The sequence below is a fragment of the Passer domesticus genome, chromosome 18 (genome assembly GCF_036417665.1).
Source record: "Passer domesticus isolate bPasDom1 chromosome 18, bPasDom1.hap1, whole genome shotgun sequence".
Classification (NCBI taxonomy): Eukaryota; Metazoa; Chordata; class Aves; order Passeriformes; family Passeridae; genus Passer; species Passer domesticus.
Window position 1 is genome coordinate 7,196,828 of NC_087491.1, and position 27,190 is coordinate 7,224,017.

At 47.8% G+C, this 27,190-nt stretch overlaps 1 protein-coding gene across 6 annotated transcripts; it reads right to left on the reverse strand.

Moving 5' to 3' along the window:
- Positions 1 to 279: 279 nt before the first annotated feature.
- On the reverse strand, positions 280 to 27,190 carry SLC25A25 (solute carrier family 25 member 25). Of its 6 annotated transcripts, none has more exons than XM_064394128.1 (11): positions 26,855 to 27,190; positions 7,308 to 7,434; positions 7,132 to 7,219; positions 6,656 to 6,691; positions 6,245 to 6,356; positions 5,360 to 5,518; positions 4,465 to 4,617; positions 4,253 to 4,360; positions 3,853 to 4,020; positions 3,213 to 3,363; positions 280 to 2,805 (listed from the first exon to the last, which is right to left on the reverse strand). In XM_064394128.1, exons 1-11 carry the CDS (start codon positions 27,125 to 27,127, stop codon positions 2,621 to 2,623), a joined length of 1,560 nt encoding a protein of 519 aa, XP_064250198.1. In that variant the 5' UTR covers positions 27,128 to 27,190; the 3' UTR covers positions 280 to 2,620. The 6 variants fall into 6 exon arrangements, with proteins under 6 accessions (XP_064250198.1, XP_064250199.1, XP_064250202.1 ...); XM_064394129.1 differs by lacking the exon at positions 26,855 to 27,190 and adding an exon at positions 15,666 to 16,401; XM_064394132.1 differs by lacking the exon at positions 26,855 to 27,190 and adding an exon at positions 9,952 to 10,283.

Sequence of the window (27,190 nt, forward strand, 5' to 3'; positions counted from 1 at the left end):
TAATTGGACTGCAGAGCTTTGTTTTTTTCTGGGAAATTCACTTCTCTGAACAGAGTGTTGTGGATACTGCAGAGGTGAGCAAAGTCCAGGAATACTGAGAGACACGTAAACAGAGTCTGAACATCCCTGACTCATCACCACTATCAGCCTTGATCTTGCTGGCTTTGTTTTTAAGAATTCTGTTCTCCCAGGTCCTCACAGTGAGAATCCTTCCCACTGTCAGTGTCCTTGGTGAGAATTAACCCAATAAATCACAGAGAAAGAGATGGAGACATGGAATCTCTTTATCAGACCTTTATTAGCAGACTGTTCCCTACATGAAGAATCCGAGTTAGATTTGCATTATAACAATTTGTGGTTACAGCTACAAAGATGGTTGTCATTTTGCATTGATTTTTGCATTCTGATATTCATATTCTCATTAGGCCACACTGGTAGGAAGGAGCCACTGAAGAATTTATGACAGGTCTCAGGAAGAGGGGGGTGGAAAGAAACTCTTATCACTAATCCATTGTTGGTTAGATTTCCATGTGGCTACTACTGACAGCACTGAGAGTGAAGGCAGAGTCTCACCTGGGAGACTCTCCATGAACCACCAAAATCTGTCAGAGAAAAAAGCAGCTGTTTGAGTGCTAGCAAATCCTTTTCCAATTTCTCACACACATCTCCAGTGTCCTCTTGCACGTGATGAGCACTGGCTCAGCAGCAGGGTCTGCTGATCCAGCCCTGAAGCACAACTGTAGCAGCTCGTGTCCAAGTGCAAGCTTCCTTCCATCTCTCTGGAAATGTGTATTGTCTTTAGTCCCTGAGATTTCTCTCTTCCCCCCTTACCTAAAAACTCCCCCAAGCGTTCTTAATTAACTGTTGTGACATCCAACATCCACAGACCTTCCACTTCCCAACTTCAGCCATCCCCCAAAGCCTTTCTGCCGTGCACAGAGGCAATTCCAAGCTAAGGCAAGCCTCACAGTGCACCCTCTCCCCAAGGTTCTGCTTCCTCATCTGCTCCCTTCTCTCCCATGGCTTCTTGCTACAGAATTTCTCTGGGCTGAGGTCCTCCAGCAACAAACCCAGACGTGGGAAAGGCAGTTGAAGCCCCAGAGGGAAGGACATGAGTGACTTTAGCATCCCTCCCCACGACTCAGCTGTGTGATGTAAAAGAACTAATAGAGAACTTTTTAAAACAGGAGAAATACAAGCACAGTAACAATATTTAAACAAACCTATAAAAATAGTCTGAAATAACTCTGTTCAAATAAATACAAAATAAATATGCTTTAAGCAGTAAAACAGTGGAATGCAACGCTGGTCCATTTTACCCAAAATGAAAAGTTGGGTGAGGATCTCCCAGGCCTCAGAAGCTGGATCCTATTAACTAAAGCAGCCCATAATGCTATCAGAGAAATTTTAAAGCCATCTCTTTCCCTTAGCCTTACGAAAAGCACCCTTTGAAAGGCAAGCAAGCATGTCCTCAGGACTGAAATCTCCCCTCTCCCAGTGACAGCCCCTCTCCCTAACACCCCTTCCCACAGCAGACATTCCTGACTTGGGGCCTCCACGGCACCAATGGAAACCTGAACATGGATCTACCAAGAGGTCTAAAGAGATAAGATAGCAGCATAGGCACGGGGTTTGGAAAAGGTTCACGAGCTCTCCTTGGCACCAGGCAGGATGGAATTCAGAGGTCCATGCAGGGGCTCTCGTGTCGTGCTGGGAGCACAGCTGCACAGGAGCTGTGAGTTGCTGTGTCTGTTCACTAAAGCCATGCATCACTGTGCCAGGCAGCCCAGGGCTCTCCTGCCTTCCCCTTTCCAAGCCCCTGCAGAGAATAAGACAAGCCAATCCCGGCATGCAAAGGATACAGGCATGCAGGCTCTAGTCTGCTGCTTCTGTTAGTAAGTGCATCTTGTTAGTGGGTTTATGAGACACACTTAAATCTATAAAAAATAAATAATCCTAATTCTTCATCAGGCTGGCTTAAGTACTTCAGCCTGGCTGGATAAACCACTGCCCACCAGCCCTCCAAACCAGTATAGGTCAAAATTACATTTCATGTAAATTCTTGGAAGCAGAACATGAATGTCTCCCACCCAAAGGAATATTTGTAAACATAACAAGCCTGGTGTGGCAGCAGCTCCTACACAAGGTTTGTACAAATTTAAACAATGGGAGGAAGTTAAACAACTGAATGGAAAAAGCAGCTCTCTGAATGGAAAAGAAGCTCTTTCAGCAAGTCAGAAGGTGCTCATCTGTAGGCAAACAGCTCTGTACAGGCAACACGCTGAGAGCAGACCTGTAACCCAAATCTTTGCTACTCTGTCATACTGCTGGGAACTGACCTCAGCAACTCCCACCTTAACATCTCCCAGGAGTTCAGCTCCTGGTCTCCCAAAAGGCCCAACAAAAAGGACCTTGTGATGGTTTATGTGGAGCTCTGAGTAGCAAGATGGCAAAGGACACCAGATCCTCCCCTCCCCCTTCCTTACTGACTCACAATCTGAGATTTCACAGCTTTGCTTAGTCAGCTTAGTGTCGACACATTCACAGAATGAGAGATGGCTTATATGTCTTGGGATTGCATCCCAAGATTTCAGAGTTCCAAGTCCTCAGCATCTCCTGGTCACCGTGAGTCCACGCCCAGAGTCATCTTCAAGTTTTCATACACCACGTAGCTGATGCTCACAGCTGGGATCACCTTCATGAAGTTGGGGGCCAGACCCCGGTAAAGCCCAAACGCTCCCTCTGTCTTCAGAATGTGTTTGAACAGTCCCCTCATGGTCACTTCAGGAGCACCCTCCACTGAAGCTGCAACAGGGAAAACCACAATAAATAATGCAGCCTACGTGGTGAAAACACTTTTGTTTCCAAGAGCAGTACAGATCCATGTGCTTTCACATGTTCCCAGAGCAAAGGTGCTTTGTGGGGGACAGCATTCACTGCTCAGCTACCCCAAGTGTTTTCTCAAACTGTTCTGCAGATGCCCTCAGCCCAGAACTGCTGATCTGAGCAAAACAGAACCTCTGTCCTGGAGGTCCTTGGCCACAGAGGTTATAAGGCAGCACAAAGTCCACTGTCCCCTTGCAGCATCACAAACAGCCCGTGGCTCAGCTCTGGGGGCCAGCTGAGGCCGTTGTTGCAATGCTTACACTGAAGAACTTCTAGCCTGGCTCAAAAACAAAGGCAGGAGTTCCCACTGTTCCAAAAGTTCTCACCTTGGGCCTGCATGCGTGTCCTCACGAGGGCCAGTGGGTAACTGGCAAGCTGTCCACAGGTGCTGGAGATGGTGCCACAGGCCAGCAGGACAAAGACCCCAGGGTCAGCGCTGTTGACAGCGTAGCGTTGCAACCAGGTGTTTTTTAGTGTCTGGAAGGAACAAGCCCAAGGTCAGCAGCGAAGAGACAAGCAAAGGAGTGTCACATTTCATGAAAGATCTAGAGTAAAGGCCCAGAAAGTTCCAGGCAGGTTCAGCCAAAAGCACAGGGCTTCTCAAATCTTTTTGAGAGCTGCCGTTGCCATAGTGCCTGGGGAAAATCCTCCCTTTAATTTTCTGCTGCAATTTTCTCACGAAGAAAAGAAACAAGGGACCATCAATGATGCTGACTATGGTTTATGAACTAGAATCATCATATTGGATTATCTTTTAAGCCATTTTGGGGTAAAAAAAGTACATTTGTGCCCCATAAGGCTGTTCAAGAAAGCTTTGATAAATTACTTGAACTCCTGTCATGACTGATAGGTCTGACAGTGATAAGGCCACACAAGCAGCACAGCCCTACAACAGTTTAACAATAACATAAAACATAACATAGTAATTGTTAGGCTTAACCTAACAATAGGGTAAAGGCTTCATACCTCATAGACTGCCAGGTCAATACCAGCATATGGAATGATTCCCAGCATGTTGGGGATGTAGCCTTTGTAGAAGGCAGCCATTCCTTCCTTTGCAAGGATGTTTTTGGCACAATCCAACATGCCCGAATATTGTCCTGTCTTCCTTAGAGCCATCCGTGTTTTCAGAACCTAGAAGACAAGAATAAATAGCATGAAGGCCTACAGGAGAATCAGCAGGAGAACAATGTGCAGATTAAGTCATTCTTAGAAGCACGACTGCCAGGACCACAGCAAGTGTCCTGCAAGCAGTACTGCTTGGTACCACCTCTGAGAACTCATTGATTAAATATCACAGTGCTGGTGTTCTACCCACATCCTCCCACCCCTGCCTTCCTGGGCTGGACTCAGCCTCCTGCCTCACCTCCATGGGGTAGATGCTGCTCTGTGCAATGGCCCCAGCCAGAGAACCAGCCAGGAGCCTCTCGTGGATCCTCAGCATTTCCTGGTCAGTACCAATGAACCGCTTGATCTGCAGAAGCCAGAACAGACACACATTGAGGCTCCCTCACTTATCTCAGCCATCATCTTCTTTTCAGCTCGTCCTTCTGCACTCAGAGCTGTGTGTGCCCTCACCTGCTCATAGGCCATGAACTTGATGGCTGACTCGGGTGCAATCTTGAGCACGTTGATGCCATTGCCTCTCCACAGCGACCTCGGGCCGCCCTCGCGGATCATCTGAGTGAAGCCACCGATGATGCACATGTTGTTACTGCGCGAGGCGTGAACCTGGGGACAGGGACAAGCCTGGATTACTTCCAGTCCCCATTACGACAGTGCAACGTTTTTCTGTAATCCAGGGACAAAAGGGCGCTTTTTTATTTACCCACAGAGTTGCCAAGGTTTTAATCCCTTCCAGATAACTGCTACAATGGGAAAAGCAAGTTTCTTTTCTTTTCTGCCAAGTCTAGCGTTAACTAATCAATCTAATCAATATCTCCCTCTGGAATGGGAGGAAAGGTTAAACAGGCAACTGTCTTGGCTTTGTCCCATACCTAGCACAGGACCAACTACCCATCAACTTCTCATCTGGCTCTAGAGCAGTGACAAAGCAGGCTAAAATCAAAATTTTCCAACTCCTTCCTAATGATAATACTGAATGCAAGCTTTGCCAACTGACCACCACATTCACTTCAACTCTCATGGCCTCAAGGTCTCTCAAAGGAAAACAGGATTTTAACCTGTTTCACCAAAACCCAAATTTTCCATACAACTGTCTACTTACATTACTGACAATTTTGACATGTCTACCTCCAAAAAGATTCTCTGTACTTTTTCTAGTCAATGAATAATAACTTTTTAATATGACTTTGATCGCTCAAATAATGCAAAATGCTTTTTAAAATAGCAATAAGAGAATGACAAGATTAACATTGTACTGTGCTGATGAACATTATCACCTCCCAGGTAACCATAACTATTAAAGGAATCTGCTCAGGTATTTAAACAAACTGGAACTTCTCCATCATACCTGCATGAGCACTTTCAAACGGTCCAAGGGAGCTGTGCAGGTTCTGGACACGGCACCTGCACCTCCACCTGCAACCAGATGTCTCCACCACATCCCTGTCTGCCTCTCTTCCACTGTGAACTCATCAGGGACAGTCAAATTTTCTCCTACATCGAAGATCTGCAAAAGGAGAAGGTGTTGAGAAATGCTTCATCAGCCAGTGATCTTGCTAAAGTTTTACTGCTCTTTGCTAGCACCAGGTGCTGAAGTACAGGATGGGCTCATTCCAAGCCAGCAGCTTATCTACAGCCACTAACTGCTGTGCCTGGCCACAGGAGCTGCCACTGCTAGAACATGTCACGGGGGAAACTCAGTTCTGATTTCGAGATTTGTCTCCAAGATCCTGGCAACTGCTGAACATTTGTCTACATCAAAATACTGCAGGTATTTGGGAACAAACTGACCCACTGCAGGCAGCTGCATGGCAGAAAAGCTGGACCTCTCCAGAACCTTCCAAGCTCGCAGCCTGTTAAATGTCATTACATACTGTTCATGTACAGATAACTCCAGGAAGGATGGCTGCCTCTGGAATCAGGTTCTAGTTTTAACAGGTCCTGAACCAGCTGGGGCTGGCCACTGGCAGGAGCTCCTGGAGGTGCAGGGCAAGAGAACACCCCCAGCTCCCTGCAGTACTGCAGTCGTCATCACCCGTGCCAGCAGCTGTGACAGTGATATGTGGCAAGATTACAGCAGAGGACAGGAAGCAATTGAGCTTCAAGGGCTACAGGGAAGCTGTGAACCATGAAGAGAAAGATAATGACTGCTGATAGCAGCTCCTGGAGGCCAGGACTTGGACCAAGAAGCTGGGCAAAGACTGAGACCTGTTGTACAGGAGCTATTTCTTACCGTGGAGTGCTTCCAGTACAGGATGATTTCAGGAATGTTCTCCACGGGGTGCAGCAGGTGATAGTCTCTCCACTCATTCCAATCAATTGTCATTGTCCCATTTTTATCCATGCTAAAAAGATTGATCATCAGGTGAGTACAGACTCCCACCGGGTGACAAATTCCTCCTCCCCTTCCCTTTGATTATCCAGGCCTACACCAAAAAGAGCTTTGCAAAGCAACTACTAAAAGACTTCTAAGGAGACACAAGACAAAGCTAGGAAAACTTCTGTTCACCAAACAATGCTGAGTAGAAGTGGGCTCTCTCTTTCCTCCCCTCTCTCTCCCTTCTAACCAGCCCACAACAGTATTTGCAACCCCTCCTACCAAATTCAGGGACATAACTGGCACTGAAGGGAAAATAATACTTACTAGGTGACAGGACCCCAGAAGTGTCCCGTCCTTATTCTGACACACAGGCACACAGACAGAGGGAAGGTAGCAGAGGAAAAAAGAGGAAAAAACAGCACAAATAAGTGGTTGTTAACATGTTAGTGCCACATGCATAAAGCACTCAGCATTTCCAAAGAGCAACTGCACAGTCTCTCTGCACAGCAGCAAGCTCAGGGCAGCAGGACAGTCAGACAGGGATGCAAATCAGCTTAGGTGCAAGCACTTCCCCTCAACAGGTCAGAGAGAGATTCTGACAGTAAGTCTCAATAAAGCATTATGATTTTATAATTGTATGCCAATTCACAGGGAAAAAACAAATCAGAAAGTAATAGGAAAAAAGGGAGGAACCAAAGTCTCTGGAAAGTGCATACAGGAGAAAAAGAGATGGGTTCCATGTCCCTGTATTTCTTTCTAGTTCCCTCGACATAGAACAGAAAAACCAGTGGAATCTTCACCTCTTCAGTATTTTCTCAGCCTGCTGTTCAGAGATCTTGACTCCCAGGTCCCGGAGAGACTGGACAATCTCCTGGGCATCAATGCGGCCTGTCAAGATAAGCCAGTGAGCTCAAGGACACATATTACAGGCTAACACACACACCAGTCCACCCCTGAGCATGAGAAAGGTGTTTACCATCATTCTTTTTATCCAAACTCTTGAAAACCAGTCTCAACTTCTTTTCATGGTCTTGCAGATAGTGAACAAATTCCTCAAAATCCAGCTGTCCGTCCAGGTCTTTGTCTCCAGCCTTCACAATTTTCTGTTCAGAAAACAACCAAGAACTGTCAGTTCCTTTGTTCACTCAGACAGATCTATCTCCCCTTCTACCACCTTTAAAACATTTCCCACACAACTGTGACTTTTTCTCCAAAAAGTAGCTGACAGAATTGTACTTCTTCTAAGAGAGTTGAGCAACGCAGTAGCGTACAAAAGTCACCTGCTTCCAACTGTTTCCCAAAGTCCATTACACACATGAAATGCCTCATGTTTTTATCAGGGATATTATGCTAGTGTCATGCGTCTAATCTCAGGACTGTACCTTGATTTACACCTTGCAAAGTCCTTGTGGAGGTTCTAGAACTAAGTATGAGTCAACAGATCTACATAAAAAGTGAATCAGAAAACTTGAGCTTATAAAAGAAACTGAACAGGAGAAGGAATTTCATGTCTGCTACAATCCTTAGAGAAGTAAGCTCCCTCTGGCAGTAACTAACTCCAGCCAGCAAAATCCTGTCCAGCTCTAGTGAACACAGCCAAAGATAAAAACCTTTGTGAACTGGTTTAGGCACCCTGAAGCTACGGGCTTTAATTACACAAGTTTCCATGAGATGGATATAGAGCAAGAATAGGTTCTTAGTAGGACAAAGCTAAAATCAAGATCAAACTGTGCCAGACATCTAGGACAAGGCAAATGACTAATTAACTCACTGAGGCAATAGCCCATGGACTGTCCTCTCTAAGGGCACATGGCTGCATGTTGACAGGTGAGGTGATCTCCAGACTGCAAGAATGTGGCTCAGGGAGTTCCTATCCCCCTTCTGATTCAGTCACTTGCCTTTGACAGCGTTTAAGTCTTTTTCAACATCAGTGAGCAACACTCAGTGAGGTGTGATTCAGTCTAGTGCATCACCCAAAGTTTTGTTTTAATTCCTGTAACATTTATGTTAACAGCAGATGGGTTGTTAAAGAAACTCTGAGTTGAGATGAAATGGATTAACCCTCTGTTCACCAGTATCTTGTTGAATATTTAGCCTTCAAAGTATTAAGCAAGTCCAAACTCACTGTGAGAAGTCCTCAGTCTATGACCACCAGTCCCCTTCATAAGCCATAAGTCTTTGTTTCAATGTCATTTTAAATTACTTAAGAACGAAATAACTTGCTATTGAAATGCTCTCTCTCACCCAGCAAGTCCTGTCTCTTTAGCCCTAATGCTATGAGGATTATCCCTAATCACTTTATGAACCTTAAATAAGAAAGTGCTGTCCCAGCTGCCCTGACCTCCAAGGTATGCCCAGTATTCCTAACCTGCCATTTATCATATGACCGTTGTGAAGTTCAGATACGACCTCACATTCAACGTGTGGGCTAAATATAGACCAACACCCCTCTCCTGTCAGCACATGGGCTTGAACAGCTGAATCAGGGCTTCCCTCTCACTGGCAACCCCCCACCAGTTGACAGGCATTAATAATTTGGAGGCACTGTAAGAGAGATGTGACTCTGCAACTGCTCCCTCTCTCTCAGCTGCAGAAATGCAGCCCGAGTGATCAGAGACCGCAGGCAATAAAAGCTTTGCCCTGTTCACCTTCCTCCCCCACAATCACAGCATAAAAACGCTGCCTGCCCGGCAGTAACCCACAGCACACGTGTGAGGGGTGAGAAAGCCAAGCTCCCAGCATCTTCTCTGGAGGTGTGAACAAGTATCTGCCTGCACCTCTTCACTTCCAACAGCAAACACCAAATCTGGCCATTAACAGCTATTGTGGCTGCAGAAGTTCCTGTGACAGTCCTGAAGGCTGTGACACCTTCAGTCACAGCCCCTGCAGCACACTGTGGGAACCCACACACCTTCCAGCCTGCTCTCCATGTCTTTGCAGAGGTGTAAAAAGCCTCCCCTGCTTGGCTGATCACTAATCAGCTCTCTGGGCTCTTGACAGCCTGATCATGAAAAAAAAAAAATAGCAACAAGACGAAAGCAAGAGCTGTGACACATCAGGATGGAGAACTCCATGGATTCAGTGCATGTTCCTTCCACAGCCAAGCAAAAAGTTCTTGCATAACCTTCCCCAGCTCAGCCCACCCACCCCTGGCTGAGTCACTCACTGAGCTGCTTTCCTGCTCACAGCACAAACCTGCTCACCTTCACCAGCTTCAGCTGACTCTACATTACAGCCCTGCTGTCAGGAGGAGGCATGTGGAAGGATGTAAGAAGGAGGAAGAGGATGTGAAATGCTGTATCTGAACAGACCCATAGAAGCAGAAGAGTCCATAGTTTGGAAAACCCATTTTTTCTGTTTAACTCACATCAACTGGTTTAAACAGTCTTATAGGCACCAAGACCTCACCCAATTCAAAACAAAAGAATCAAAAAGAAAAGAGTTCGCTCCATGCCGGTTCAGCAATCCCTGCCAAGGGGCACGAGAAGCATTTCCATGCTTCACTGTTATTACAACAGAGCCATGAGGACCTTCTCCCCCTCCCAAGCAAGGCACTGAATGTGTCAGACACCACCTCCACCGCTCCCTCCCTCCCTTCCATTCCTCTCTCAGGACCGTACCTGCTTCCACTGGCGGTAGGTGGAGAATTCCTGGGAAGGAATGAGGAGGCTGAGTCGGAAGATGGATTTGAGTTCGGCCGGCAGCCCCTTCGACTCAAAGTACTCAAACTCCGTCTGCCTCTCCCCGAACACCGGCACGTACAGACAGAGGCAGAGCATCTTTCCGAGCCCGACACTCAGCCGCCCTGCTCACCCCGACCGGCACGGAAGGGAAGTAAAACCGAGTGATTCCCCGCAGCTAATTTCAGCAGCCAGTGGAAAGGAAATGCCAGCAAGTCTCATGACACACGCCTATGAGCCAGCCCGGCTCCGGCGGGATTGGCTGCACAAGCCCTGCCCTTCTACTTAAAAGGGAAGCGGGTGCGGGGTCCCGCCCGCCGAGCCCGGCGCACACGTGAGCCGCCTGCCGTGCCCAACAGCCGGCTCCTCACTCCGCACTCACTGCCACTTAACCCTTACTGCGTCCCTTAACCCACTACGGGGTGCCTTACAGTCCTTTCGCATCTGATCAGTCCTTTTCTGAGCCTGTTCTCACCTCTGTGGGGATTTACACATATGAGCACCAGTCTTGATCATAACCTCTCCCATAGTGCAACACAGAAGGACTATCACTGCCTTCCCAAAAATTATTGGTTTAAAGTGTATTAAGAACACGATGCCAGCCACTTACTGCTTTAATACAAGTTTAGGATAGCCACCTAAAGCAGAAGTTTTCCACTTTTACAAGGTTATTTTGTTATGTCAGAGTTGAGTGGCTTTGGTTGCAAGTTCTCCCAAAACCATTTGTGCCAGCTAAGAGCAGACAACCCCTGCACACAAAGATCTCTCCCCTCGGTAGCACTCCAGTTACCAACACAGCAATAAAGCCTGTGGAGGTTTGTCATTGAGCCAAATACAGAGAAAATCACCCAAATCAAGGGCAGGCTTCAAAACAGCCCCAGCTGCTTCTAAGCCTCCTAGCTAAGCATCCACACAGCAGTTACACCAGCTTAATATTTTCATCCTCTACTGACTCCAATTAAACATTGCAGTCAGTTGTGTGATACAAGAAGTGTCCTGGGCAGAACAACATTTTCCAGTTTCTACCCTGGACAGTTTAACTGCTTTGTAAGCGAGTTCCTGAGCTCCCATTAGGACCAAGCCAGGCTGGAGGGAGTGTGCCACAAGCACTATTTAATGCAGGTGTAATTACAGCTTTCTGAGCATTTGGTGCAGTTTGAGGTACAGGGTAACACCTAGATCTCCAGAGAGAGTACCAGTGTGCAGGAAGTAACAATGCTGCTAGCACAGAATCACTGACTGCTGACATGAATTTTAAATAAAGTTATAGTCTTGGTATTAATCAAAGAAAAGCTGTCACGCAGGGAAGATGCAAAAGCCACAGCCAATAACCCAAACACTGAAATCCTATCTGCACCAGAAGTAACAAAATGTGTTTGCTGAACTGGTTCAAGCCAGCCAGGATAACAGCCTTCCCCACTGCTGCGGACACAGCAACATTTTCTAGTGTTTGTTGTGTTTGAACAGCCTGCCTGACAGAGCAAAGTCCAGCCAGCACTCCCCTCCTCAGGCCCTCATGCACAGGGTGCCTGGATGTCTTTTCTGTGATATTTTGTTCTCTGCAGCAAAGCCAAGGTCTGCAATGAGCTGTTCATGGAGCTGCACGTCAATCACACAAATAGGGAATATTTAATCTGTGGCTTAATTTCAAGGATTATTTTTTTTTAAGCTTAATGGATCACGACCCACAGCAACTCAGTACCCTTGGGATTCGTGACCTACACTGGTGTCCTCTGCCCTTCCTGGGCACCTCACCTACCATGGCACCGTGGCCAGGTTACCTAACTCGGCTTAACCTACTCCCTGCTGACGTCTCTGCATGAAAACAGGATCTTCTCAGGGACTCCAGATCCTCTTAAAGATCAGCTGCAGCAGCTCACTGCATGCATGCCCACAGCACACCCCAGCCTTCCCACCAAGTCCAGTCTCACTGCAAGCAGCACCCCAATGATTCCTACACCCCACTGCCCACCAAATGCCCCCAGCGAGGGGAGCAGAGCAGAAACCCCCAGCAACAAGTAGTAAGTGAACAAATCTAACTCAGATTTGCTTCACAAAGCTTTAAGATCCTCCGTAGTCCTTCCCACGAGTTGCCAAGCATCACTATTATAGCTGCTTGGCAGCTCAGTTGCTATGCCAACATGATGCAGATTTTCCTAAGAAACTCTGTTTGGACTTGGCAGCTAGAGACAAAAGGCAAAATCGGCACATTTTAGGCAAAAAAGCCCTTCTACCTACGTCAGAGGAAAAGAGAAAGCTAATGAAGTTAAAGCTGATTTTAAGCAGGGTATTAATTACAGAACAGTGAGCTAAGAAGGAGAGACAGATTACAAATGAAGTTTATACCAGCAATTCATGTTTTAATGACAAAGGGAACTTAAACGAGAATTAAGAAGTTTTTGTATTTCAGCTTTAAAAATCCTGGTAAAGCTGGAAATACTCAAGAGCCAGGCAGCTCTCCAAAGCTGCAGGGATCAGTGCTCCTGGGACACTGCTGTGGGGTCACTGGGCACATCTCAGCACACGCAGAGCCAGTCCCACTGCCCCAGCCCCAGCGGGCAGCAGCACACACAGTCCAGGGCTTCAGGCACCAGCTGTGGACAGTACATCCCTCATTAGCACCATCTATTCCTGACCAAAGCAAGGACAGGGCACAGAGCTCAAATGAAGTCACTCCTCACTGATATTTCCATCCACCAATTCCGACACTGAAATGACACATTTCTGGGCCATGTGGAGCCAGCCTGGCTAATACCCTCTGCAGTTTCCTTGATGACAAGAAAAGTGAGCCATGAAGGAAGGCAAAACCAGCTCTTTCTTGCTTCAGCAAACGCATTTTCATTTTATTTATAGGATTTGGTTCTTTTAAATGCTGCATGAGGTACCAGTTTCCATACCCTGCCATCCCTGCTAACCTTTCCAAGTCACTTGTACGCTTCTGGGCATCTGCTTCATCACTGGTTTACTACATCACCTCCAGAATGTACCTCCCAAGGGATGGAAAGATGCAGCCATACAAGGAGCAGGAAAGTATGCTGTTTCATTTTGAATTTGCTTTGCTAAAAAAAAAGGCTCTAAAAATATCAAGTACCAGCGAGCGTCACAGTCACGTAACATCCTCCTTCAGAGGCAAAACAGCTTTCTGGGCTCCAACCCTATTGCTAGAAGGTTTCACTGGGTTCTGCTGACTTGGTCTTTTTGAATTTCTGGAAACTAGCTTATAATTAATTGGATAGTACAGAAAGTCCTCACAAAGCACAGAGAGTGTACAGCGTATGAAGGAGGGGAGTTAATGATTTAAGAGACCCCAGCAGAGTAAAGAGCTGCAACCAGCCAAGGCTTTGCCAGGGGAGGGATAAGAGCCCAGGCACAGCAGAGAGCACTATGTGATATTTGACATAAAGGTAACCAGGGAAGGTGACCTGTTCCACCGACAACACAAGGATCCAAAGTTACAAGTCCAGATGGTGACATCAGGGGCAGATCATGCCTGTTTCCTGTGTACACAGATCCAGGGCCAACATAACACATTTGCAATCAGTATTTTCTCCCCATATTTGCAATAACAGCCTCGTGTTGGAACAGCTTTGAACAGGCAAACATCTGAGGAGGAACACAGCAATGACAAGTAAAGATTGAAGAACCAAGGCCAGGAAGCCCCTCCAGTCAAGTTGATGGATACACATCAATTCCTTACAGAAACCCCAGTACCAGGTGTGATATTTTGTGTGGATTTAGAAAAGAAGTAGTAACAGGTGTTTTTACAAAATGAGGTGGCCTCCAATCAAGAGACTGCTCCCAAGGTTACAGCCAGCCAGGGGCAGAGAACAAAAGCCCCCATTTTCTATGAACACCTAATAACACTTTGCTCACAGTGGTTTATTATCTATCCCTAAGGCTGTACAAGACTTCCCAACACTTCTCCTTCAGAGAGGTAATTGGAACACTGATATCTGATCAAGCACAAACAAGTCATTGCATCTTAACTGTCCATCAGCTGAGCCATGGGCTGGATGAAGCATAAGCCAGCCTGAACTGCAAGGTGAAACATATCTGCATAATCCTCAACAGAAGAGCTTTACACTGCATTTTACATTACAATCAGGGCAAGCTAAAATTACACAGTCACAACCTCCTGGCAGATGGGCAGTTACTTCCTAAGACAGCAGTAACTCCATTTTACCACATCCTTCTCCTCTAGGTATTTCTCTATCAGCCAATCCTACGGTTCCTATGCAGCAGAACTTCCCAGGGTCACACAGGAAAGAGAAGACTGGTATCAGCTTTCAGAGAAAGCTTTATTTCCAGGTGTGAACAGATGGACTCTCCCTGACAGAGAGACCATTGTTCTCTGGAAGACACAAGAGATTTTCAGCCCTATAATTCCAAGGTTTTCGTCACCACTTCCTTCAGTTCTGAGCCTCTGTCCTTCTTCAACCTCTGTGCACCAAAGTCCTCCTGAAAACGCGCATGCTCCTTTTTTGGAAGGGGATGCACAGTGCTAACTGCTAAGGATAGAGATGAAGGCAAAAGTCCCTGCAGATTTTTCAGCCTGATTCAAGCAGGGAGTGGCTTCTGCTCCCTAGAATGTGAAATGCCGCCCTGCTTGTTTCCATTCAAAACAGCAGCAGAACAGATATTAATCCCCTCTACAATTTAAACCTATTCATCCCTCATTTTAAAGAGAAAGCTTACAGCAACAATTCCCTGTGAAATAAACTGGATCCTGAAAGTCACACGCCCCTCTCCTTGCTGCAGTCCTTCAGTATGATCCCCACCTCCCACCCTTCGCAGCCCTTTTGCCCAACTCCTTCCCCCCTAATCCCGGCTCACACCCTTGGTTTTAAACCACATGTGGTCAGAGCTGACTGCACCATCCTCAGGGGAGACAGACAGCACTTCCCTCCATTAAATCAGCCAGAACTGCAGTCGGCCAGCACTGTGCCGGGAGCTCCAGCACTAAACTAAGCAGCTTTTGTTCACCTCCCCCCAGACAAAGCCTCACCATTTATTCTCCGCCAACTGTGCGCCCCCACCACCTCCCCGCTCTCCCATCCCCTGGGAACTTCCCATCCTCATACAGATTTTGGTCTCTCCCTTATGCCACCCGCTCCCCAGGGACAGTCTTTACTCTCTTCCGGGCTCTGCCATTCAAATAATACAGCCAGTTACTCATTTGCTCAAAATATGCAAGTTTTACCAAAGGCTTGCCAAATTACCAGAGACTGACTCCAGAACATTTTAGGATGCATTTGATTCTTTGCTGGTCTGGGCTGCAGGGGTGGGACTCGCCACTAACCTGCATTATCATTCCCTGTCCTCTCAGTCATGCTTTTTACAAGTTGCCCAGGAGCCCTGAAGGCCCCCATATTCCCCCTTGCCCCTAAACAGCATTTTTCTCCCACACTTTGAACATCATGTTTGGAAGGTTAGATCACCTCCTCTCTTCAGTCACTCCCCTGCCCCCCGCCCCCTTCCTTTCTAGCAAGCACACACGTTACACCCTGCTCCCTTTCCTGTTCCTCTCCCCCCTCCCCAAATTCACACACACAGCCGCTCACACACTCCACCTGCAACACCCCTTCTCCCAGCAGACCACACACTCCACTGTCATGTGCACCAACCCCTCCTCAGGCCCCTGAATATCCCATTACCTTTGGAAAATGCTCTGCGGGTCCAACCACCAGTAGGATAGTTGGTCTCCTTTCAGTGGGATCAGTCCCTCTGTCCTGTGTCTTCCCCAACACCTTTGGCCCTTTCTCCCCGGGGCCTGGAAGTGGGGTGGTGTTTCTGGCCTCATCCTCTTTTTCATCTGCAGGACCTTGGCATATGGCCCTGGGAAGGAAGCTAGACAGAAAATGCCACAGGGTCTGCAGCATTGCTGCTCCAGCGAGCATCCCAGGCAGGGAAACCCTGAGCGCTCAGGAGCTGCCCGCTGCCAAGGATGATGTGACTGCACTACCAAGCACCCCCGAGACGGGAATCGGCACGGCAGCCAGCGGGAGGTTCAACCCAGCGACTCCACCGGCTCAGATTCTTTACAGACCGCTCCTGCGGACGCTTCCTGCCTTTTGAAATTGCTGCTACTGCAGTCGTGCCTGGCCTGACAAGCAGCTCATTGTACCAGAGCCTCAGAAATCTGATGGCAACAGACAAAGCACAAGCCCCCTGGCACGGAGAAGCCGAGACGCTGCGCTTTGGAGACTGCTTGCACAGAGAAGCCGAGACGCCGCGCCTTAGGAGGAAAGCTAAAGATGAACCTCTCCGAAAGGAGCCTCTCAGAGCTGCCAACTGAGCTGCGCGTCCGGGCTCATCCCCGGCGAGCAGCGATGCTGAGCACCCAGGCTGCGTCCCCACTGCAGCAGTGCCCAGCCAATCCTCGCTCCCAGCACTGCGCTGCTCCGGAGCACGGCAGCGCGCGCAGCCGGCCGGGAGCGCGCCCCGGGCGCGGGAGGCCGCCCGCAGAGGAACGCGCCCGCCGGCCCGGGGAACCCGCGGGGGAACGCGCCGGGCCCGGGGAACCCGCGGGGGAACGCGCCCGCCGGCCCGGGGAACCCGCGGGGGAACGCGCCGGGCCCGGGGAACCCGCGGGGAACGCGCCCGCCGGCCCGGGGAACCCGCGGGGGAACGCGCCCGCCGGGCCCGGGAGCCGGGCACTGCCGGAGCGATGGGCAGCGTCCGAGGGATGCGTGTGGCTCGGCAGCCCCGGCTGCAGCTCTTTGTTAGGGCAGCAGATGGTTGTGCAGGGAAGCCGGCTTTGGCCAGCCATGGCCGCATTAACCTCTGAGTGCACTCTCTCTCCCCAGTCTATTATGGTCTCATCCGTGCCTACAATAGCTCTGTGGTGCTGCATTGTGCTGCCGCCTCTGGCTCCCAGCACAGCGTCTGCAGCCATTCACCAGTGTGAGAGCTGGGCTCCAACCATCCCTGCTTGGTCAGTGGCCGAGCTCGGCTGGAGGAGCCTTGAACCACCTAGTCAGAGGTAGGATATTAAAATGTGTAAGCACAGGGAGACATGATATTGCTTGGATTTCTGCAAGAAATGCCACGCTTTCCTCTGCTGCCACAGCAGCAGTTGTTCATTGATTAGTGAGCTGTATCAGCCCCCCACCAGAACCCACCCTGGAGGAACCCAGCATTTTCCATTTTACAGTTCATCAACTCACTTCATATTCCCAGATTCTTTGTGTGCACAGAGGGCACTGCATGCCTCACTTCCAAAGGACTGTGACTCTTCCGTAAGTCTGGGGGTCTTAACAGGCAGAAAAAATGAGTACAAACCCACAGCTTTCATCACTTGGGGCTCCCTACGCAACACAGCACAGCAAGAGCCACACCAAGGAAAGGATGTCAGCTTTCAGCTTTTAACTTTTGGGAGTGACAGACTGCAGGACACTTCCGGTATACAGATATTAGATGTGAAAACACGATCCAAAATCTAAAAGGTCTGAGAGCCTTAAGCAGCCAAGTTGCACATAGATTTTGAGATGAACATCACTTTTGGGAACTTGCTGTCATTGAATTCCAATAATGAACCTAAGTAATGGAAAAAGTGAGAGACAAGTACATAGAAGACGCCACATTAAAAAAATTCTTCTGCAAATATGCCAGAATTACTTAAGAAGAAAAAAATGCTTTTTCATCACAAGGCCTATGTACAGTATGCAACAAAGTTTTTTATCTTAAAATTTGACACATACCAACAAGTTACCACACAAAAATAAAATTTTTTAATTATGGGGCAGTAACACTGGGGTGAGGGTGTGGGAAAGCCCAGTCCCTCTCTGAGGAGTGGCACAGTCTGGTTCTAGCTGGGATGCAGTCAGCAGCTCAGGCACAGGAACAGAAAACTGAGGAATTCTTGTCATGCCTCCATTAATCTGAGCTGCTGTCAGTCATCCCAGCTACAAGCACAAAAGTTAAACTACTTTCTAACACATAGTGAATCAGATCCTTTAAGATGACATTTGGAAGTTTTTAATGCTCTCAAGCCAGAGGAACAAAGCAGATTTTCTGAACTGGGCACGGTTCTTCAAAAATCAGCTTCTATTAGCCTAAGGCTGTGGTTTCACAAGCAGCTGTGAACTAATCTGAAGCTTACTGCCATTGCAAGTCATCTCACACATCCACTTAAGCCCTGCACTTACCTTGCTCCCATGCTCTTCTGACAACCTCATTACCCCAGCCAAAAAACTGCAGAGCTTTCTGCTGAGGTAACCTGCTGAGGCTACTCATGGATGGGGTCCAGAAAAGTGTGGAAAGGGCATCTGAGGTGCCTGCAGCAACAGGCAGGCTGCCCTGCCACTCACACAGCTACAAGTCACCATACAGAGGGCAAAGAACCCAAAGCAGAACTTGAGATTTGTCCTCTGTGGTCACTTAATACTCACAGGGCCCCATTTCACAGCTGAGGTTACCTGACACTGTTACAATTGTTCCCCTGCATTAGTATTAATATTTAGTGGTGTGTGCACATCAGGGACCCCCATCTTCCTTTGTTCATGCAGAGATTTCATAAGAAAATAATAATTTCTGCAAGAAATTACATGCCTGGGGTGTAATTAAAGCAGAAACTTAGCAATGCTTCTTTGGCCTCTGTCCTCACTAAAGAAAACCTCAGAGGAATTCTGCCACCACACTAATTCACACAACTCCTTGAGAAGAGACAGAAATTCCTAATCATATTTAAGAAAAAAAAATTAAAAGCATTTATTTTACCAAGTGGGTAATTTTATTAGGTCAGAATAATAAACCTAGTGACAGCAAGATGATTATAGCTAGAAGCAAGACAACTGCACTCCTACAGGGAATTTGCAGGGAAGTATTACTCTACCAACACCACCGTGAAGCCAATCATTCACACAAAAAAGATGTAATAAGTACTGTGAGTCCAGCATGAAAGGGGGCACAAAGGAACAAGAATTCCCTTTTTCTGGAAATCATGAATGAACACCTAGTGAAACAGCTTTCCCAACCTCAGCTTCATTAGGAGACAGCTATTCCAGCTGTTTACATGATGCAGACCTGGGATTTGAGGCAGAAAAGCAGGAGGGCTGATCTGAATGCTGGCTCTTGGCCAGCACACCAGTCCCTGGGGACAGAAGGCGCCTGTGGCAGCTGGCCCCAGAGCCCTGCACACCAAAATGGGTAGTCATTAGATAGCCTGAGCAGAAGCTGACAATAAAGAGCTGTAATCTATCCAAATGGAGACAAAAGAAAGAAAAAAAGCAAGAGACTGCCATGTTTTGCTCAATTAAAGTATTTTCTTCAGTACTGCAAGCTGGCAGAGGGAGGTTCTGCGTAAGCCATGAACTAAGGTACCCTGTACCCTTTTCAGCCACATCATCCCAGCTGCTGAGTCTAAAACTCCAGTTTTCAGGCAGACACTTGCCTTTTCCAGGCTGGTATACCTGGCAGAAATTAACTTTTGCTTTAAGATGGTTTCTAGAAGACTTTCTGAGTAAATGCACAGCATTTTTCTGTGAACTTGTGAGCTCATCACCACCAACTTGCTAACATGTAAAAAAAATGTGAGAGGGAGGGCAAAAAGAAAGGGGGGCAGAGGGAAGGGAGCTGTGCTGGGGCAGGGACCCCTCTCCTCCTCCAGCACAGGAAGAGCTGCTGGCATCTCCGGTTCCTTAGGTGACCCTGCAGGAATGAGCAGTGACTCATCTCCTTTGGGAGCCTCCTGGAAGCACCCCAAGGAGCCCTGCTGCCTACATGTGTGTGCCACCCAGAAATAGCAGCCAGCCCCCAGCTGGGATGGGCCACCATGACTCTGCCAATTACCTCTTATCTTTTCAAATTTAATTTCTGAAAGAGGAAAACGTTAAGTATGTCACTACTTGGCACTTTTTAGAAAGCTGAAGTTAACCCTGCGCTGTGCTTCTTACACCAAGACATAAAATCTCAATGTCTTGGCCACTGCTGCTTAAATAATTAAACTGTCTGGTGACATTCAAGTACATTCATATATTAAGGTGACACAGCATAGCTCAGGGAACACTACAAAGCAACCCAGGTCTCCTTGTTACAGAAACCCTGGCACAAGGAATTAGCTACCCAGGCTGATCTATTCAGGCATCCACAGCCAGTGCCAAATACAAAAATACAGAGAGAGCTGGCCAGGGACAGGGAGCACAGAGCCACTGCCCAGGACTGAGAGTTCCACCAAGGTCATATCACATTATATGAAGAGCAGGGATTAACCAAAAGACAGGGCACCCTTAATACTCAGCAATTAGAAAATCAGCTTCTTGCTGCACCAGACAGTTAAGCAGGAAAACAGGCAGTGAGAAAGGATGGCCCTGCAGCAGCCAGGCCAGGCCTGCCCCCACACAGCTCTCCCCAGGCTGAACAATGTAGGTTCACATACCAAGCAGCTCTGCCTTTCCAGGCAACTCATGATCTAAACATTTCAAATATTTCTCTTAAGAGCGGAATTCTCCACTGCAAACCATTTTAGCTGCCAGAAGCTTCCCTGCAGCTCATGACTTAGGATTTGGAAAAACTCAAGACATCTCAGCTGCCTTCCCATGAGTTATCACATCTATGTTTCTTCACCCAAGACAAAGACTGGGCCATCATTAAACTGTGCTCATGTCCCACATTCACAGGCACAAATATAGCAATAGGACATGAACAAGAACAAAGGCTCATTTCCCATTTGCTACAAGTAGGGCTGTAGGAAAGTTCCCTCCCCCTTCTCCTCCTCCCAACACTGTATCATGTTATGCTGTGTGCAACCAAGAGCCCAGGGCTGCAGCATCACCATTTTGTAGGGCTCTCAAACAAAAGACCAAGTCTTTATTATGGCTTTGATGTCTTTTATTAATGCTCACCAACCATTCAAGGGTTCTGCTCAATATTCAGCTAAATTAAAAATAAACAATAAGTATGCTGAAGTCTGGAGTTTTTTACCTGCTGCTATCTCAGTAATCTGACACCTCCCTGAAAGGAGGTTTTTCCCAGAAGTTGACCTCTTCTCCAAAGCAACCGGACAAGAGGAAATGGCCTCAAGCAACACCATGGGAGGTTCAGGTTGGACATCAGGAAGCGTTTTTTCACTGAAAGGATTGTAAGGCACTGGCATAGGCTGTCCAGGGAGGTCACCATCCCTGGAGGTGTTCTCAAAACAACTTAGTGCTACAGTTTAGTTAATACAGTGGTGTTGAGCAAAGGCTGGACTCTTGGAGGTCTTTTCCAACATTAACTATTCTAATAATCCATGCAGATGAGGACAAGGAGGTATGTCCACTACTCACCAAGGCATTGAGTGCTGGTCACTAAAAAATGTCCCACAGAACACACTGAAAGACCAAAGCACTGCTGCATATTCTAACAGGTGCAATCAGCTGCTTTGGATGAGTTTTGCTGTTTCACTCCACTCAGGCTGAGGGGTTCCTACAGGCATTCACTTCCCCACCAAGTTCAGAACAGAGCCCATCCTGCAGGAAGCAATGCTGTGAGGCCACATCAGTGATAGCCAGGATGCCCTTCTACTTACACAATGCTGACATTTAAAATTTATATGCTCTAGTCAAAGTTGCACCTACATCTCTCAAAGGTCAGCCAGCAGCCCTTGGTCATTAGCACTGTGCAAATAGGACAAAGGTCTCTGCTAAATAAACCAGAGAACCACCAGGCTTCTCCAGTTTTCTGCAAGATAGGACAAAAAACAACCCTGGAAGAACAAACATCCCTCAAGAGTTATATAGCTGGTCCTATATGCACATAAAGCAACACTTGTCCAATCTGCAATTGTTTGTTTATATGCAAGGAAAACATGCAGGAGCAAGTTCCTCCTGTGCATATTTGCATCTCAAACCTGTCTCCCAAGCTCCCCTGGGAACACCCAGTGGACACACACTGCCCATCTCACACATTAATCACACCAAGGCAGGGCTGACCAGACACCAGGTGTGGTGAAGACTTTCACCAGGACAGCCTGAGGTTCCCTGCTGCCCAGCACCCCTCTCCTGCTATCCCTGCAGGACCTGGCAGAGTCACAGCCCGGGCTGGCTGCGGTGCCAGCCCGTCTCCCTGGCATCCCTGTCCCACAGCTCTCACTGCAGGGGCTGCTGGCCAAGGCTATTAATAACCAGCACTGTGCCCAGAAGTTTCCTTGTGGCAAACCCAAGGCCTGTCTTCTCCAAGTCTTTTTCTTCAGCTGTCGAGAACTCATGTGATTGATTAGAGTTCATTTGCGTCTTCAGCCTGAATCAGAGACACAACAAACCCCAAATTCATACCAACTAACCACTCACCACAGATTTGAGAGTTTTATCTACAATTAAATCACTGACCTACAGTTCTGCTCTTGCTCAAGTGCATGAGAACAGGGTCTCCATCCAACCACACATTTCATAATTACAAAGAGCAAGAACAGGCCTCCACTCCCTACAGATCCAGCAGATATGATCCATTTTGTTTATTATTTTAATAAAAATTACTCATGGATGTGTGAATTTAATTAACATGTTATTGAAAATGCTTTCACCTAGTATTAAACTGGTTTGGGGTATTCACAAAAGGTAATCCATTGGGATTAGTAAAGAGATGGGTGGATGAGAAGTTGTTGGCAGCAGGAGGAAGGCTATCAACTGGAATATCAAACTGTAACAGTATTTGTCTGATACAACCTTGTGTTGCTTAACCCTTCAAGATGAATTACAAAAGCCCAGTTAAAAGCACCACAAGTGCCCCAGCAGGATTCAGGACACGTAAACCATGAAAATGTGATAATGCATAAATGTATATAGGTTTGGAGATGTATTGTGAGATCTAAATGAGAGCTGGAGAGATATTCCAGTCCAAATTACAGAACAGTATTAGAATTTTGCTCTTTTTATCATAAACTGACTTCTGTAACACAATAAAAACTCAGGTACTCCAATTCCAGATGGCTGTGAATGGAAAACAAGTGAAAGCATCACACTGGAAAAAGTCCCTGCTCCTTCTGCCCCTTACAGCTGCTGAGAATTGCAGTACATTGTGCATAGTATAAAACAGAGTATTCACAAGTGCTAAAGAACAAAACAGTTCCAGAAACAGAGCCTGAGAGGAAGAATTAAATGACGTCATGACAGAAGATAAAGTATTGATCAGAAACAAGATTAAATTTTTTTACGATTGCAACTGCTACAGTAGAAAGAGTTTCTCAATCCATCCATACAGCCACTTGCCAAAGAGCTAACTGATTTATTATCCCAGAATGGCATGGACGCAGCTGGAAGAGTCCAGGGACACTTAAAATGCAAAGTTGCTCAGAAGAAAAGCCTGACGCAAACAGAACACTGCAGAGTCCAGCTGCAGCAGCACAGCCTTGCTTCTTCAGTACATGGGAAAAGCAAAAAACAGACCTTGGGAGGAAGTTTGGACAGCCAGGACCTGAAGATCAAAGTGGAGATATGGGGCTAAGGAAGAAGTGATGAAAGCAGACTTCAGCAGCCTGGGAGCTGATACAGTTTTCCATGGGGAAGCTGATACCAAGGGAACAATCACAGTTGAATACATGAACTTAGGAGGGGAGACTATCACGAGACCAAGGAGGACATCACTGTTAGGGCAGAGGCAAAGAGGACATTTGGGACTGAAAAGAGACAAGGGTTATGTTTTCTCTGTTTCTTAAAGTGAACTAGTCCAGCAGAAGATGCTGAGCACCACTACAGAAGAGGCAGCTGCATACAAAGTTCACCACTTCAGTCTGGCTCTAGGCAGCTGGGATTAATTCCACCAGTTCAGACTGTCTGGAACTTCAGCAGCAGAGATGAAGTTTTGGAATGGCACTCCAGCCCTGCAGTTAATCAGGATTAGTAGGAAAACAGTTATATTAGCAAACACACAAATATTACCATCACACATTCTTTCAGCAATAGGACATCTCCAGATACAAAGTAGGAAACAATTCTGTTTCAGCATATTTCCATTAAGTGCATATTTCAAGCTCCATAGGTCTATATAAAGTCAGAAAGCAACAGTAACAGGACATTTACCATCCCAGAGGTAGATGAAATTTAGCAGTAAAAGACTATCCCTTCACACAGTAGAACAAGAAAGGCTTTTAAAAAATTCTTCACATGGTTATCATTTTACTGCCCAAACAGAGTGAAGTATGTGGATTGCTTCATGCTGACCAGTGCAAACAAGCGTTTCGTTACAAGGCTCACTGGTTTGGCACACTGTTATTTGTCAATTGGTTTAAAGATAACAGCATGGGTTAAAACAAAAAAACAACAAAAAAAAAAAAGAGAAAGCATCGTTTACATAAGCAAATTCCACCTCAAAGGACATCTGAGTGCAAGCCCTTCTCTCCCCCACCACAGAAGGCCACCTCTAAAAGAGAAAGCAGCAATTTTCCACAAATGCCACAAAGGGTTTTATCTCAGCAAGAACTCTCAAGCATTGAAGGAGCCAAAATATTGCTCATTTTCATTTCAAGTTCAGCCCAAAAGTTATTGTTACCACAAGGACTTTTAGCCTACTGACGCAGGGAGATTAGCAGCTCGCAGCTGAGATCGGCGATAACCTCACTTTACCAGCCCAATGTTTTCTCCATCTGCTCCCAAACATTAGAAGGCAACTCCCATATCAAATGTACTGCTGCATGGAAGGAAAAATAAAGTGCACCACAGGCACCAAGTAATTTACTAATGACAAGCAATCCATGTGATTTATGCCTAAATTGGTCTCCAAACACCATGCTCGATAAATCAGAAAGGTTTTCTATCTTGACACTTAAGCACTTTCCCTGAGCGTGACCTGACATTAGTTAGGCATTGAGGTGCCATAATTAGCTAAGGATGGAGCAGAAAAAGGACTGACTTATTAATAGAACTGCCTTGGAAACAGGAAGTTTATTTGATTTCCCTAAAAATTGCCTGACACGGAAGTCTGCTAGCCAGCTGAGGGCTGTTCCCACATTTTTAACTGGAACTTGAGAGTTCTGAACTCTGCATCCTCACTCTCAATGGTTTATACCCTGCTAAAGGGGATGTTCTCACACTAACAATGCTTTCCAAACTCTAGAATGCTTTGAGTTGGGAAAGGACCTTAGAGAGCACCCAGCTCCAACCCCCTGCCACTAAATCAAGTTGCTCAGTGCCCCTTCCAACCTGGCCATGAACACTTCCAGGGATGGAGCGGCCACAGCTTCTCTGGGCACAGGGTTTGTGTGTTCAATAAATCTACTGCTGATGTAGAAGAGGAGTCAGGGGAAGGAAAAGGCTGAGGAACAATACTGACAGGGGCTTCAGCAGAAAGACAGGATTGTTAAGCAGCGTCCAGGCAGCGCTTCCCTCCGGCAGCGAGCTCCGGTCCCCGCAGAACGGTTCCTCTGCCGCTCCCGCGGCGCGCCAAGCAAAGGAACTCTCTGCTGGGAAGTAAAAATGCAGTTTGTTTTAAGGTGCTTCCTCCCGGGCTGCAGAAGGTTAGGCTGGATTGAGCTGCATGCAAAGAGAAGGGAATGCAGGAGGCTGGCATGCAGGTGTAAGTAAGCACAGAACGTTCTGGGTCGTGGGGGATTTTTGCCACAGGTCAAGGGTTGGGCCCCACAGGAGGCAGCAGGGCAGTGTCACAGGGCATGCACAGTGGTACAATCAGATCCACGTACCCAAATGCACCCAGCAGAAAACCCTCATGGCACTCGTGTTTTTTTTCTAGAAACAGCACAACTAAACTACTCACAAGATCACACTGCCAAGGAATGATTGTATTTTACAGCAGCTCAGAGGATGCCAAGCAAAAAGAAATGTCAGAAGTTAAGATGCTGGAGATTCGAAGTTAGAAAGGAACTAGAAACTCTGGAAAGGACTGTGTAATTAAAGCACTCAAAGTGGGGCACCACTCCCAGAACAGGGAGAGAACAGGCGCTGTCACTTGGATTAAGTATCTTTTCAGTGACTCAGAAGTTATTCTTAAACTCTTCTTCCTTCCTGTCAGACTCAGGGACTCTGTGGTGGCACATCCCTGGCTGCACCCATGTGTTTATCTCCTATCTTCACATTATACTCAGCTTTTTTATGGCCCTGCACATAAAATACAAGCGACTAGGCAGGGGAAAGCTAAGCAGCACTGAGGACAAGCCACACGGAGATGTAAATTACACTAGTCACAGTTAAATACAGCAGCATCATGTTGAACCTTGGAGCCCTCAGTGGACAGCATCACACAGAGCGGTGAGTACAAAAAGCTCCCTGAAAAAGAAAGCCAGAGCTGCATGTTTTATACGTGCAAACTACAGTACAGCAGCCTCCCTACGTTCTAAGATATTTCCAAACCCATACAATAAACAAGTCTGGCATAAGCCATCCTGGGCAAACACGAGTAGCAACACGCTGCCAGACTGGCATGAGGAACACAGCGATGGAGTGAAACCCGCACAATTATCCTGACTGCAGGAATCGCTCCCAAAGGACCTGCCACGAGTGTAAGTCAGCATGCGAATTACCCTGAGTCCTGCAGAAACACGATTTCCTTTACGTTTTTCCTGCCCAAACACTAAGGTTTTAATCTTATTAACTGCAGTAAGTTAACACCGTACATGCCCACAGGCAGCCAGCCAGCTGACTGCTCCGGGTCGAGTGTGGAAGGCACAGGGACCCTCGGGGAGCGGCCGTGTCCCACCACGGCCCCGCTCCCGCTGGGGAACAGGGCACCAAAGGGCGCAGGGGCTGCCACGGAGCCACCACGCGCCGGTGCCACCGCTGCCCCGGCGAGACACAGCTGGAAGGCCCCCAGAGTGCAGGTGCCGCTCCCGAGACAAACACGGAGCGGGCCCGGCACGGCACGGGGCAGCGGCCCGGCCCTCCCTCAGCCCCGCCGGGCCGGACCCACCGCCGCTCACCCGCAGATCCAGCTCGGAGCGGTGCAGCCCGAGGCGGCCCAGCCCCACGGCCAGATCGTGGATGCAGAGCGCGCCGTCGCGATTCACGTCGAGCTTCTGGAACAGGGTCCGGAGACGCCGGTCCTGCTCGGAGGCCTCGCACAGCGACCGCCCGCAGGACCCCGCGTTCCCGCCGCCGCCGCCGCTCTCCACCGCAGGTCCGTGCGGGGACCCGCACGGGCAGAGAACGCCGCTCACCACCGGGGAGGCGAGAGAGCGCCGCGCCCCCGGCATGGCCGCGCCGGCTCCGACCGCCCCTCACGCCCGCGGCACCGGCAAATGGCGCCGCTTCCGCCT